This window comes from Rhinopithecus roxellana, chromosome 12 (genome assembly GCF_007565055.1).
Source record: "Rhinopithecus roxellana isolate Shanxi Qingling chromosome 12, ASM756505v1, whole genome shotgun sequence".
In the NCBI taxonomy this organism is placed as follows: Eukaryota; Metazoa; Chordata; class Mammalia; order Primates; family Cercopithecidae; genus Rhinopithecus; species Rhinopithecus roxellana.
This window is the reverse complement of record NC_044560.1, coordinates 110,776,743-110,790,944: the sequence shown is the minus strand read 5'-3', so window position 1 is coordinate 110,790,944 and position 14,202 is coordinate 110,776,743. Positions and strand designations below refer to the sequence as shown.

At 50.3% G+C, this 14,202-nt stretch overlaps 1 protein-coding gene across 1 annotated transcript; it reads left to right on the top strand.

Annotated features, from left to right (window-relative positions):
* Positions 1 to 6: 6 nt before the first annotated feature.
* Positions 7 to 9,363, top strand: KLK6 (kallikrein related peptidase 6). The gene is made up of 5 exons (XM_030941640.1): positions 7 to 36; positions 802 to 958; positions 4,660 to 4,907; positions 6,246 to 6,382; positions 8,684 to 9,363. Exons 1-5 carry the CDS (start codon positions 9 to 11, stop codon positions 8,834 to 8,836), a joined length of 723 nt encoding a protein of 240 aa, XP_030797500.1. The 5' UTR covers positions 7 to 8; the 3' UTR covers positions 8,837 to 9,363.
* The last annotated feature ends 4,839 nt before the right edge of the window (positions 9,364 to 14,202 follow it).

The following is a 14,202-nucleotide window of genomic DNA, read 5'->3' as shown; positions in this document are numbered from 1 at the left end:
AGAAACTGATGGTGGTGCTGAGCCTGATCGCTGCAGGTGGGGAAAGGGCATTTGGATGGGGGAGGCTTACAGACAGGATGGGGCTTGTTGATGGAGAAGAGGCTGGTATTGGGGATGGGGATACGCACAGGGTTGGGGTTGGGGGGCTTTGAAATGAGGAAGACGTTGGGGATCAGGCTAAGGGTGGGGAATACAGATGGGGAGGGTGGTAGGAGGTGGGCTTGAAGATATGAGGGTTTGGGGTGGGGTTGGCTTGAGGGATGGGGATCTAAATGGAGAAGAGGTAGGAGGTAGGTTGGAAAGTTGGAGAAAGCCCAAGGATAGGGGAGACAGTTGGGTTTGCAATGGGAATGGGGTAAGTTTGGGAATGGAAATACAGAGAAGCTTTTTTTTTGTTTTTCTTTTTCTTTTTTTTTTGGAGGCAGGGTCTCGCTCTGTCACCCAGGCTGAAGTGTAGTGGCACGATCCATACGATCCATAGTTCACTGCTGACTTGAACTCTTGGGTTTCAAGCGACCCTCACACCTCAGCCTCCCAAGTAGCTGGGACTACAGGTGTATGCCACCATACCCTGCTAATTTTTATTTATTTTTATTTTTATTTTATTTGTGGAGACGAGGTCTCAATGTGTTACCCAGGCTGGTCTCAAACTCCTGGGCTCAAGCGATTCTCCTGCCTCAGCTGGGATTACAGGCAGGCATAAGCCACTGCACCTGACCAATCTTGACTGGAGTTCATCTTGAGGGGGATGCGCATGGTTTCTCCAGAACTCCTCTCTGACTCAGATCCTCTCTCCCTCAGCCTGGGCAGAGGAGCAGAATAAGTTGGTGCATGGCGGACCCTGCGACAAGACATCTCACCCCTACCAAGCTGCCCTCTACGCCTCGGGTCACTTGCTCTGTGGCGGGGTCCTTATCCATCCACTGTGGGTCCTCACAGCTGCCCACTGCAAAAAACCGTGAGTCTACGCCATAAATGAACAGCAGATGCGACTGAACCCGGAGGGTGTCTTGTATCTTGTAGATGTCAGGCAGTAGGTGACACAGGCATCCCCCCATCCCAGCACGAGGCCATCTGATAGCCAGGTGCATTCGGTCATTGCTTAATTGAGTACTTAATGTGTGCCAGGCCCTGCGGGCATAGCAGTGGGAAAAAAAAAAACAAGCAAAATTGCTGTCTTCATGAACTTACCTTCTAATGGGGGAATCGGATCATTTGGGAACCTGCAGGGCATGATGGACATTTGGATTTAATTCTGAGCACAGTAGGAAGCCACTGGGCAGTTTTGTTTTTGTTGTTTTTTGAGACACAGTGTTGCTCTGTCACCTAGGCTGGAGTGTAGTGGCATGATCTCAGTTCACTGCAACCTCCGCCTCCCGGGTTCCAGCGATTCTCCTGCCTCAGCACCCCAAGTAGCTGCGATTACAGGTGTGCACCACCTTGCCTGGCTAATTTTTGTGTTTTTGGTAGAGACGGGGTTTCACCAAGTTGGCCAGGCTGGTCTCAAACTCCTCACCTCAGGTGATCTGCCCACCTCAGCCTCCCAAAGTGCTGGGATTACAGGCGTGAGCCACCACACCCGGCCTGATTTACATTTTTACAAGCTACCACGTGGAACGTGGACTGGGCAAAAGAAGAGGGAGGGAGGCCCACGTGGGGGCTGTTGCTTTCATCCAGCGACATAAGAGGGTGGCTTGAACCCAGGCGGTGGCAGTGGGGATGGAAGGATGTTGAATATCTTGGGATGTGGAATTTTGTGACTGAGCCAGCAGAATTTGGCCACAAGAAACAGGAGGGAGAGGAAAGAAGCAGGGCTGGATTCTGGGTATTTGTCCTGAACAACTGGGTGTTTTGCCATGTCTTTCTCTGAGCTGGGGGAGAGGGAAAGAGAAATGGGCTGGGTGTGGGCAGGGGAGCATCTGACATTTTGCTGTAGCCCTGGTGAGTTAGAGATGCCTAGGAGATGTCCCAGCAGGGAGGCCGGGGAGGCCTCTGGAGCTCAGAGGAGAGGTCAGGGCTGGAGGTTAAAATGAAGGCATCATCAGCAAACGGGTATATTTAAAGCCATGGGACTAGATGAGATCATCCAAAAAGCTGGCATAGTTGGAGGAGCTGGAGGGCCCAGGACGAAAACCCCCGGCGCTGATGCTCACGAGTTAGATTCACAAAAACTGCCACTTGTTTAATGCTAACTACCAATCAGGTGCTGAGTGAAGCCATTTACACATCTTTCCCAGAATGCCCACCACAAGGGACTCTTGGCACCATTTTGCAAATGAGGAAACTGAGGTGCAGCGAAATGGCAAGTGACAATCCCTGGGATGGTTCCCCCAACCCCAAGGAGACCTAGGATGGCTCTCACCACCATCATTCATTCCTTCGATGCACATTGACTAAGGGGCCCGCTAAGTCCCACGTTCGAGTTGGGCAGTGGAGATTCAGCAATGGATGAGACATCATCATCCCTGCCCTCGGGAGCACAAGGACAGAAAGGGGCAGACAAGCAGTTATTTAAGAAGCAAAGTGGGGGCCGGGCACGGTGGCTCACGCCTGTAATCCCAGCCCTTTGGGAGGCCAAGGTGGGTGGATTACCTGAGGTCAGGAGTTTGAGACCAGCCCGGCCAACATGGCGAAACCCTGTCGCTACTGAAAATACAAAAAAATTAGCCAGGCGTGGTGGTGGGCTCCTGTAATCCCAGCCACTTGGGAGGCTAAGGCAGGAGAATCGCTTGAACCTGGGAGGTGGAAGTTGCAGTGAGCCGAGATGGCACCACTGCACACCAGCCTGAATGACAGAGCAAGATTCTGTCTAAAAAACAAAAGCAAAAAAAAGAAAGAAAGAAGAAGCAAATTGGGCTGGCCGTGGTGGCTCACGCCTGTAATCCCAGCACTTTGGGAGGCCGAGGTGGGTGGATCACTTGAGCCCAGGAGTTCAAAGCTGGCCGTGGTGGCTCACGCCTGTAATCCCAGCACTTTGGGAGGCCGAGGTGGGTGGATCACTTGAGCCCAGGAGTTCAAAGCTGCAGTGAGCTGTGATCTACAGAGCACCACTGCAGATCCAGCCTGGGTGACAGAGCGAGACCCTGTCTCAAAAAAACAAACAGACAAAAGAAGCAAATCCTTCAAAACCCCATACAATGACAAATTATGAAGGAGAAGAATAAGGGTATCTACTTTAGATGGAGGAGGGTCAGGAAGGACTTTCTGATGAGATAAAATCCAAGTGGAGGCATGAAGATGGGAAAAGAGTGTTCAGGGCAGGAGAAAGGCAGTGATAACACCCCTGAGGTGAGAACCGTCTTGAGTATTCTCAGAAAAGAAAGTTTCCTGTTCAGTTGGGGGCAGAAGGTGCTGGGAGATAAGGTTGGAAAGTGACTATAGCCAGATCCACACAGGTTCTCCAGTGCCAAGTGGAGGAGCCCAGGCTTTATTCTTAGGACAATGAGGAGCCATGGGAGACGTTTGAGCAAGGGAGTGACTCTCTTTGTTTCAAGAATATGTATCAAACATCTATCATGTGCCAGGTGCTGATCAAGGCACTGGAGATACTATATCTGAATAGAACAAAAATCCCCATCTTGACATCCTAGAGCTGCACTGTCTAATGTGGTAACCATCAGTCACATATAGCAAATTATATTGAAATGAATGAAATGGAAAATCCACAAGCCACATTTCAAATACTCAGCAGTCACCTGCAGCTTGTGGCTCCCCCAGCCACCTCTGGACAGTGCAGATAGAGAACATGGCATTGTAGCATTTAGTGGACACCATTGCTCTGCAAGGAGGAGAAACAATACAATTAATAAATATTTAACGATAAATATATAGCATGTCAGATGATTGTGATAGGTTCTCTGGTGGAACAGAAAGCAGTGGAGGGAGATAGGAATTTCCTACTGGAATAGGTATTTGTATTTTAATTGGGCCACTAAGGAAGGCTTCCCTGAGAGGCGACATTTAAAGGCAGTGAGGGAGTGAGGTATGCAGACACTTGGAGGACAGACTTGCTGGCAGAGGGAAGAGCAGTGCAAAGGCCCTGGGGTGGGAAGACCACTATTGTGTTCAAGGCAAGACGGGGAAGCTGGTGTTTGGCTGGAGCAGAGGGAGGGAAGGGGAGAGTGGAAGGATAAGACGTCTGAGAGATGATGGGACAGTGCTTGCAAGGCCTGGTGCACCACGTTGAGAACTTTGGCTTTGATTCTGAGTGAGATGGGAGTCATACGAGGGGCTGAGCAGAGGAGGCACGGGACCAACTTATGTTGTTAAAATATTTCTGGTTGCTTTGTGGAGGATGGACTGTGGGGGGCCAGAGACATAGCAGGGAGCCCAGTAAGGAGGCTACTGCTCTAAGTCAGGTCAGAAGTGAAAAGGCAGCTCAAACCAAAATGGCAGCCATGGGAAAGGTGAGATGTGGTCTGATTCTGGATATGCTTCAGAGGGGCATAAGCATTTCTGGACAGCTTGGATGTAGGGCATGAAATAAAGAGAGTGAAGAATAGCCCCCAAGATTATTCTGAAAGGATGGAATTGCCATTTACTCAGCTGGGGAAGACCGTGGGAGGAGCAGGCCAGCTGATTCATGACTTCTCAGCCCTCTCTGAAGCCTCAGCTGTAGCCCAAGGGCTCCAGGTGAGACCCAGCCCTCTTCCTTCCCAGAAATCTTCAGGTCTTCCTGGGGAAGCATAACCTTCGGCAAAGGGAGAGTTCCCAGGAGCAGAGTTCTGTTGTCCGGGCTGTGATCCACCCTGGCTACGATGCTGCCACCCATGACCAGGACATCATGCTGTTGCGCCTGGCACGCCCAGCCAAGCTCTCTGAACTCATCCAGCCCCTTCCCCTGGAGAGGGACTGCTCAGCCAACACCACCAGCTGCCACATCCTGGGCTGGGGCAAGACAGCAGATGGTCAGTAGTGGGAGGCCGGTGGGGAGCAGACTACAGGCTACTGGGGGAAGTGGGCCAAAGGATGGAGGGTGGGACAGCTGGTGAGGGGCCCTGGGAAGATGGGCTAATGGTAAGGACCAATGGGACAAGGTTTCAATAGGAGAAAGGTCAAGGGAGAGGGAGGGTGAATTTGGGAGCGGGGCCAATCAGTGAACAGCCAATGGAAAATGTAGATCAATGGGTGAATAGCATGGGAGAGTTGGAACGCAATATGAAGGTTCAATGAATAGGGAAGGTCAGTGGGGAAACTCTAATCAGGAAGGAGGCCAGAGGTCAAAGAGGACTGATTAGGATTCACTGAAGAGCAGGAAGGAATAGTGGAGAAGAAACTGATGGAAGAAGAGAAACCAATAAAGCACAAGAGCAGACTGAAGGATGTGAATTGAGACAGTAAATGGGGGTAGAGCTGATGGAAGAGGGACTAAGAGGAAAGGGTCAATGGTCCAGAGGAGTCACTAGAGGAAAAAACAGGTGCAATAGATCAGTAGGAACCATGAAGGTGGGCCTGTGTGTGAAGGGCCAATAAGAAAGGTGAACCACTGGATGAAGGGCCAATGGGAAGGGAGAGCCAGTGGAGGATGGTGAGGCCAGTTAGAAAAGGACCAAGGAGGGAGGCAGACCAATAGGAGGAGAGACCCAATGAGGGAGGGCAGGGCTAGTTAGGAAAGGACCAATGAGGAAGGTAGACCATTGGATGAAGGGCCAATAGAAAGGGAGGACCCATGAGGGAGGGTGGAGACAGTTAGAAAAGGACCAATGATGGAGGTGGACCATTGGATGAAGAACCAATAGAAAGGAAGAACCAGTGGGAGGGGGCGTGGCTACTTAGGAAAAGACCAATGGTTATACAGTGACCCATCAAGATGAATCAATGAGCAAGAAGTGTCCAATGAAGAATGGACTACTGAGCAGGAGGGGTACAGTAGAGGAGGGCCTAATAGAGGCAGAGACCTCCAGGTCAACTGAAACTACTGAAGAAGGTGGGACCATTGGAAGAGAGAAAAGTGGAGGAGGGACCTAAGAGAAAAGGAAAACCAATAGGAAATGAGGACTGCTGGAGAAGAAACTATTAATAAGGAAGACAGCCAATGGGAGGGAAGAATGATAGAAAGAGGGACCAATTAGGAGGCAGGTATGATGGAAATGGGCTGTAAGAATGAGAGACAAACAGGAAGAGGGGAACCAATGGAAAAGAGGGACCAGTAGGGGATGGAGGACTTATAGGGGTTGGGGGATGTCTGGGGAGGATGTGGGGAGTGCAAGGCCTGGGCTGAGTCTGGCCCATCTCTCTCCTTACAGGTGATTTCCCTGACACCATCCAGTGTGCATACATCCACCTGGTGCCCCGTGAGGAGTGTGAGCGTGCCTACCCTGGCCAGATCACCCAGAACATGTTGTGTGCCGGGGATGAGAAGTACGGGAAGGATTCCTGCCAGGTGAGGTGACCAGGACCTGCCAGTTACACAGCCAGAGACAGGACAAAGACACAAAAACATGGCCAGACACAGGAAGAGAAAGACACAGGCTAAAAGAGAGCTTTACAGAGACAGATAGAGACAGACTGAGGGAGAACCCAAGCCCTGAAAAGAAGGAGAGACTTAGTAAAGATGGGGTGTCACCATGTTGGCCAGGTTGGTCTCGAACTCCTGACCTCATGATATGCCCACCTCGGCCTCCCAAAGACACACAGAGACACAGTCAGGGACATGCAGAGATATAAAGACACAGCTGGCAGAGACAGGAAGTGCAGAGACAAGGATGGAGGTGGAGGGGTCAAGAATCAGAGAGAACAGGCGCGGTGGCTCACACCTGTAAACCTAGCACTTTGGGAGGCCGAGGTGGGAGGATCACCTGGGGTCAGGAGTTTGAGACCAGCCTGACGAACATGGTGAAACCCTATCTCTACTAAAAATACAAAAATTAGGCCGGGCACAGTGGCTCATGCCTGTAATCCCAGCACCTTGGGAGGCCGAGGTGGGTGAATCACCAGTCAACAGATTGAGACCATCCTGGCCAATATGGTGAAACTTCATCTCTACTAAAAATACAAAAATTAGCTGGGTGTAGTGGTGGGTGCCTGTAGTCCCAGCTACTCAGGAGGCTGTGGCAGGAGAATCACTTGAAACCAGAGGCGGAGGTTGTTGCAGTGAGCCGAGATCGCGCCACTGCACTCCTGACTGGGTGACAGAGCAAGACTCTGTCTCAAAAAAAAAACAACAAACAAACAAACAAAAATTATCCAAGCGTGGTGGCACACACCTGTAATCCCAGCTACTCGGGAGGCTGAGGCTGGAGAAACGCTTAAACCCGGGAGGCGGAGGCTGCAATGAGCTGAGATCGTGCCACTGCATTCCAGCCTAGGGACAGAGCCAGACTCTAACTAAAAACAAAAAGAACCAAAGAGAGGCAGTAAGGAGGCAGATGGTGTGAGGGGACTTCCTCAAACACAGCCCCCTCGAGTTCTGCTCAGAAACAACCAGGCTCTGGAGGAGGGAGACGCTAGTTGGGGAAAGGGGACTCCCTCCTGAATACTTTAACTTGGGTTTCCTCCATTGTCATCCATCCAGGCTCTCCTCTTTGTGCCAGAATGACTAATGCATTGAGGGATGTGCAGAGACCAACCAAGAGGGAGACTGAGGCAGAAAACAGAGACAGAGACAGGGAAAGCGATACATAGCAATTTGGACACAAAGAAAGGGCAGGCGGGCAAGACTGTCCTCAAGACACGAGGTGGAGAGGTGTCCCTGGACAGAATAGTGCCAGGCATATCTCTCCCTGGGCCTTCCCTACCTCTCCCACCTGGGTCTTATCGTCTCCTCCCCCTTCCTCTCATCCTCCCCCTCTTCCTCCTTCTCTTCCTGTTCCTCCCCTTCCTCCCCCTCCTCCTCCTTCTGTTACTCCTCCTCCTCTTCCTCCTCCTCCCCCTCCTCCTCCTCTTCTTCCTCCTCTTCTTCCTCCTCCTCTTCTTCCTCCTCTTCTTTCTCCTCCTCCTCTTCCTCCTCCTCTTCTCCTCCTCCTCTTATTCATCTTCTTTTCCTCCTCCTCCTCCTTCTTCCTCTTCCTCTTCCTCTTCCACTCCCTCTTCTCCTCCTCTTCCTCCTCCACTCCCTCTTCTCCTCCTCTTCCTCCTCCTCCCTCTCCCCCCTCCTCCCTCTCCTTCCCCTCCTCCCCCTCCTTCTTCCCCTTCCTCTTCTACTCCCTCTTCTCCTCCTCCTCTTTCTCCTCCTCCCTCTCCCTGACCCCCTACCCCTCCTCCTCCTCCCTCCCCCACCCCCTCCTCCCTCTCCCTTCCCCTCCTCCCTCTCCCTTCCCCTCCTCCCTTTCCCTTCCCCTCCTCCCTCTCCTCCCCTTCCTCCCTCTTCTCCCCTTCCTCCTCCTCTTTTGTCTTCATCTTCATCTTCTTCTTTTCTCTGTCTCTCCATCTGCCTCTACACTTCTGCCTCTCTCCACACCTCTCAATCTCCATTCTTAAATTGTTTCTCTTTCTTGTTCTCCATGTTCCTCTGCATCTTGACATTTCTGTCTCTGTGTCTTTGAGTCTCCTTTATTTTCTCTCTACCATTCTCTCTCTGTGCCTTTGTGTGTCTTACTGTCTCTCTCTGTCTCTCTGTCCTTGAGTCTTTCTCGCCATCTTTTGAGTATCTCTGTCCCTTTCTACCTCTCTCTCTCTCTCTCTCTCTCTCTCTCTCAGTCTCTGGGTTTCTATCTGTATCTGACTTTCTCCCTCTTTCCTGCAGGGTGATTCTGGGGGTCCGCTGGTATGTGGAGACCACCTCCGAGGCCTTGTGTCGTGGGGTAACATCCCCTGTGGATCAAAGGAGAAGCCAGGAGTCTACACCAACGTCTGCAGATACACGAACTGGATCCAAAAAACCATTCAGGCCAAGTGACCCTAACATGTGACATCCACCTCCCGACCTACCACCCCACTGGCTGGTTCCAGAACGTCTCTCACCAAGACCTTGCCTCCCCTCCCCTCCTGCCCAGCTCTGACCCTGATGCTTAATAAACGCAGCGACGTGAGGGCCCTGATTCTCCCTGGTTTTACCCCAGCTCCATCCTTGCATCACTGGGGAGGACTTGATGAGTGAGGACTTGGGCCTAGGTCTTACCCCCACTGCTAAGAGAATACAGGAAAATCCCTTCTAAGCATCTCCTCTCCCCGACCATTCCACACATTTGATTTCTTCCTGCAGAGGCCGGGCCGCGTGTCTGGAATCCCAGCTCTGCCGCTTACTATCTGTGTCCCCTTGGGATGTGCCTGCCTTCACTGTAGATTTCTGTAAAATGAAGCTAAGGATGATGCAATCTCCATAGGGCAGTGGCTGTGGGGAAGATTTAAGGTTTCACACCCATGACATACACAGAACAGCGCCTGGCCCGCCATGCACTCAGTAAAGAATGAATTTTATTATGAGTGGAGCTTTTTGCTTTGATTTGACTTCCACCTTTCTGAAATCTAGATATTTTCAGTTCTCCTGTACAGCCCTATTTGATTTTTTCTCCCCTCCAGGAAGGCACCCTTGATGCCTCCACCTTGTGCCACCTCAAAGATGGCTCTTGCCCCTAAACTTTTCTTTTTCCTCCCCAAGACGGAGTCTTGCTCTGTCACCCAGGCTGGAGTGCAATGGTGCCATCTCGGTTCACTGCAACCTCCGCCTCCCGGGTTCAAGCAATTCTCCTCCCTCAGCCTCCCAAGTAGCTGAGATTAGAGGCACGTGCCACCACGCCCGGCTAATTTTTGTATTTTTAGTAGTGACAGGGTGTCACCATGTTGGCCAGGCTGGTCTCGAACTCCTGACCTCATGATCTGCCCACCTCGGCCTCCCAAAGTGCTGGGATTACAGGCGTGAGCCACCATACCCAGCTTAAACTTTTGTCACAGCAAAACCAGGAAGGTTGGAGGATAGGAAGACCACCGGGCATGGTTAAGGGTGATGGGAGAGGAGGGCAAGGGTCAGGTCTCCAAGAACCTCAGATACCAATGTGAGAGGCTGGGACCTTCTGAGGGCACTGGGGAGCCATGGAAAGTCTGTGAGCCAGGACAGCCCTGGGGCTATGTGCAGGATGAACCAGAAGGGAGACACTGGAGGCTGGGGTTGGGGAGAAGGTTGAGGTGATGATGCAGGGAGAGAAGATGAGGGTTGAGGTGGGGCTGGGCCTGGGAGGGCTGGAAAGGAAGGCTGGATATGAGTTCACCCTTTGGAGAAGTTTGGGTGGGTGGCATTCTCACAGAAGGAACAACATGTAGAAAAAGCTGGGGGTGTGAGGACACCTGTGAAATGTCCTGGATGGTGGAGGCTGGAGTTTGAGGAGGGAGAAATGAATGACGTGGCCGGAAATGCAGGTCAGCAGAAGATGATGCCACTGAGAGCCAGGCAGAAGAACTTGGACCTGATCCCGAGGGCCTGGAGAAAAGGAAGGACGCAGTCAGATCTGGGCTTTAGAAAGACCCTGTGATCTTTGTCTTAAGAATCAAAGAAATGCAACATTTTATCATGGGGATGTGATGGAAGGAAGTGGCTGATTTGTGAGCTGATGGAATTATGAAGTCATGTGAATGGCCTGGGCCCCCCTTGACCAACCTTCTCTGGACAAGCCGTGAAATTCGCCAGGGTCACCAAGAGGAACCCGGTCAGTGACGGTCAATACCAAAATCAGCTGCAATTAATTGAGAGAAAATTGGCTTTCTTTCTTTCTTTTTTTTTTTTTTTTTTTTTAACGGAGTCTCAGAGTTTCACTCTGTCACCCAGGCTGGAGTGCAATGGCACAATCTCAGCTCACTGCAGCCTCTGCCTCCCAGGCTCAAGCAGTTCTCCTGCCTTAGCCTCCTGAGTAGCTGGGATTACAGGTGTGTGCCACCACACCCAGCTAATTTTTTTTTTGTATTTTTCTTTTTTAGTAGAGACAGGGTTTTGCCATGTTGACCAGGCTGGTCTCAGACTCCTGACCTCAAGTGATCCGTGCATCTCGGACTCGGAAAGTGTTGGGATGGCAGGCGTGAGTCACTGTGCCTTGCTTGAAACTGGCTTTCTCAATGGATAATAAGAATAATGATAGTCATGCCGGGCGCGGTGGCTCAAGCCTGTAATCCCAGCACTTTGGGAGGCCGAGACGGACGGATCACGAGGTCAGGAGATCGAGACCATCCTGGCTAAACCGGTGAAACCCCGTCTCTACTAAAAAATACAAAAAACTAGCTGGGCGAGGTGGTGGGCGCCTGTAGTCCCAGCTACTCCGGAGGCTGAGGCAGGAGAATGGCGTAAAAAAAAAAAAAAAAGAATAATGATAGTCATGACAACAACAATAATAATAATAATTTAAAATACACTTATCATCACTTGCCAGGTACATATATTAACTGATTTGTGCCTTACGTGTATTAACTAATTTGATCCTCATTGCAAGCCTGTGAGGTGGATACCATTATTGTTCCCATTTTACAGACAGGGAAACCAAGGCACAGAGTGGGTCCATGGTGTGACCAAAGTCTCACAGCTAGTAGGTGGCCGCACCAGAATTTAAATGCTAGGGGCTGGTGTCACAGTTTGGGTTTCTAACCACTCTTCTCTACTGAAGTCTTCTTGTAATTCTTATATGTTTTGGAACTGAGCATTAAAAGGTTTAGACATCCAAACCTTCATATGAATTTTATTTTTTTAAAGCAGAATCTCTACACTTTCGGTATTTTAGGTGACTGTGTGTCTAAGAGAATTTCACCTGTTATAAGGAAAGCCTTGTGACTTCAGCTTTAAATGTGTAATAATTGAGCTGTGATTTTTTTTTTTTTTTTTGAGACGGAGTCTCACTCTGTCGCCCAGGCTGGAGTGCAGTGGCCGGATCTCAGCTCACTGCAAGCTCCGCCTCCCGGGTTCACGCCATTCTCCTGCCTCAGCCTCCCGAGTAGCTGGGACTACAGGCGCCACCACCTCGCCCGGCTAGTTTTTTGTATTTTTAGTAGAGACGGGGTTTCACCGTGTTAGCCAGGATGGTCTCGATCTCCTGACCTCGTGATCCGCCCGTCTCGGCCTCCCAAAGTGCTGGGGATTACAGGCTTGAGCCACCGCGCCCGGCCGAGCTGTGATTTTTAAGATGGCGTTACACCAAGTTAATTTCCAGCATTGGGATATCTGAAAGAATGCAACATGGATTATATATATTTATGAGTACATCTGTACACTCAGATGTACAAACTCACTTCAGTGCTTTGAAAGTGTTGCCTAAAAATCAAGGGAATTCCAGAAGAGATTGAACGTGTTGGTTTTAGAAATGTAGTTTAAAATGTCTGAAGGTGTTTAATTAACTTAGTTTGTAAATAGGAGCAAACATTATTATAAGGACCCCATAGGCCGGGCGTGGTGGCTCACGCCTGTAATACCAGCACTTTGGGAGGCCGAGGCGGGCGGATCATGAGGTCAGGAGGTCGAGACTATCCTGGCTAACATGGTGAAACCCCGTCTCTACTAAAATACAAAAAAATAATTAGCCAGTGTGCCTCCTGTAGTCCCAGCTACATGGGAGGCTGAGACAGGAGAATCGTTTGAACCCAGGAGGCGAAGGTTGCGGTGAGCCAAGATTGCGCCACTGCACTCCAGCCAGGGCAACAGAGCGAGACTCTGTCTCAAAAAATAATAATAAATAAATTTTAAAAATAAATAAATAAAAGCAACAGATGTCTAAAAGAAAGAAAAAAAAAGATTTATCTAGACCAAAATGGGTTGTAAACAACTTAAAAGACTAAGGAAGAAGTAGGTCACTGGTTTTGTCACTTAATTAATTAATTAATTAATTAATTTTGAGATGGAGTTTCACTCTTGTCTCCCAGGCTGGAGTGCAATGGCGTGATCTCAGCTCACTGCAACCTCCACCTCCCAAGTTCAAGCGATTCTCCTGCCTCAGCCTCCTGAGTAGCTGGGATTACTGGCGTGCACCACCACACCCGGCTAATTTTTGTATTTTTAGTAGAGACGGGGTTTCCCCATGTTGGCCAGGCTGGTCTCAAACTCCTGACCTCAGGTGATCCACCCGCCTTGGCCTCCCAAAGTGCTGGGATTCCAGACATGAGCCACCACGCCCGGCCATGGTTTTGTCACTTTAATGAATGAGATATTAATTCTCGTAATCAAAATAAACCTCAGAATAGGTTTTTGTAATTTTGGGTTTTTTTGTTTTGTTTTGTTTTTGCTGTGCACTAAAACCAGTCTTGAGTGCTCTAAAATCTCCCCTTCAAAGAATTACAGATGTGAGCAATACAGCTTGGTTGGTTTTTTACCCTCAAGGAATGAGGGCTCAAAGAGGACAGCATGTTCAGGAGTCTTTGTCATTTTGTTCATGGACACCTGAGTCTGATTGTTCACGGACACCTGAGTCTGATTGTTCACGGACACCTGTGTCTGGCACATCACAGATGAATGTTTAGTTAGTTCTTACTTCCTAGTGAGGACAGAGACAAGAAGACACGAAGACAGATGCAAAGAGCTGGCAGCAGACGGAAAGAAAAACTGGCATAGAGACGAGGTCAGGAGAGGCGGCCTCAGATGGCCTAGGAGTGGGGAGGGAGAAGTCACCTTTCGGGTTCCCCACCCAATACCCATTGCCCAAGCCATCTGCCCCTTTCCTGGCCTCTTGATCTATTTTCCCATCAACAAGTAGCCCTGCCCAACGTTCTCACCCATGCCTGGCCACACCAGCCGAGCCACAGCACCTGCGGGTTCCCAGACTGGGTCCCTGCCTCTTTCTGGGCCCAGAGTGCAGGCAAGAGAAGGAGTTGAGGGCTCCCTCTGCAAAGTGGCTTGAGTCTCCCCTGCCCAAAATGCAGGGAGTGAGAGGCAGAAAGACAGGGAAGGAGGAAGGACTGGGGAAGAGAGAGAGACAGAATAATACAAATACAGAAACACAGAGAAAACACACAGAGAGCCTGGGACACAGGGGCACACAAAGTCAGAGAGAAAAGAGAAGATACAGAAAGATACAAAGGGAGACAGAGGTGTAAAGAAAGAGAGATTAACAGAGAGTCCCAGATACACGCAAAGGGGCAGGAGCACAGTTTTCAGGGTGGTGTCTATGATCATCCTCTTGATTATGGTGATGGTGTGACAGGTACCTAAAGCCATCAGACTCCACCCTTTAAATATGCAGTTTGGGCCAGGCATGGTGGCTCACGCCTGTAATTCCAGCACTTTGGGAGGCAGAGGTGGGTGAATCATTTGAGGCCAGGAGTTCAAGACCAGCCTGGCCAACACGGTGAAACCCCATC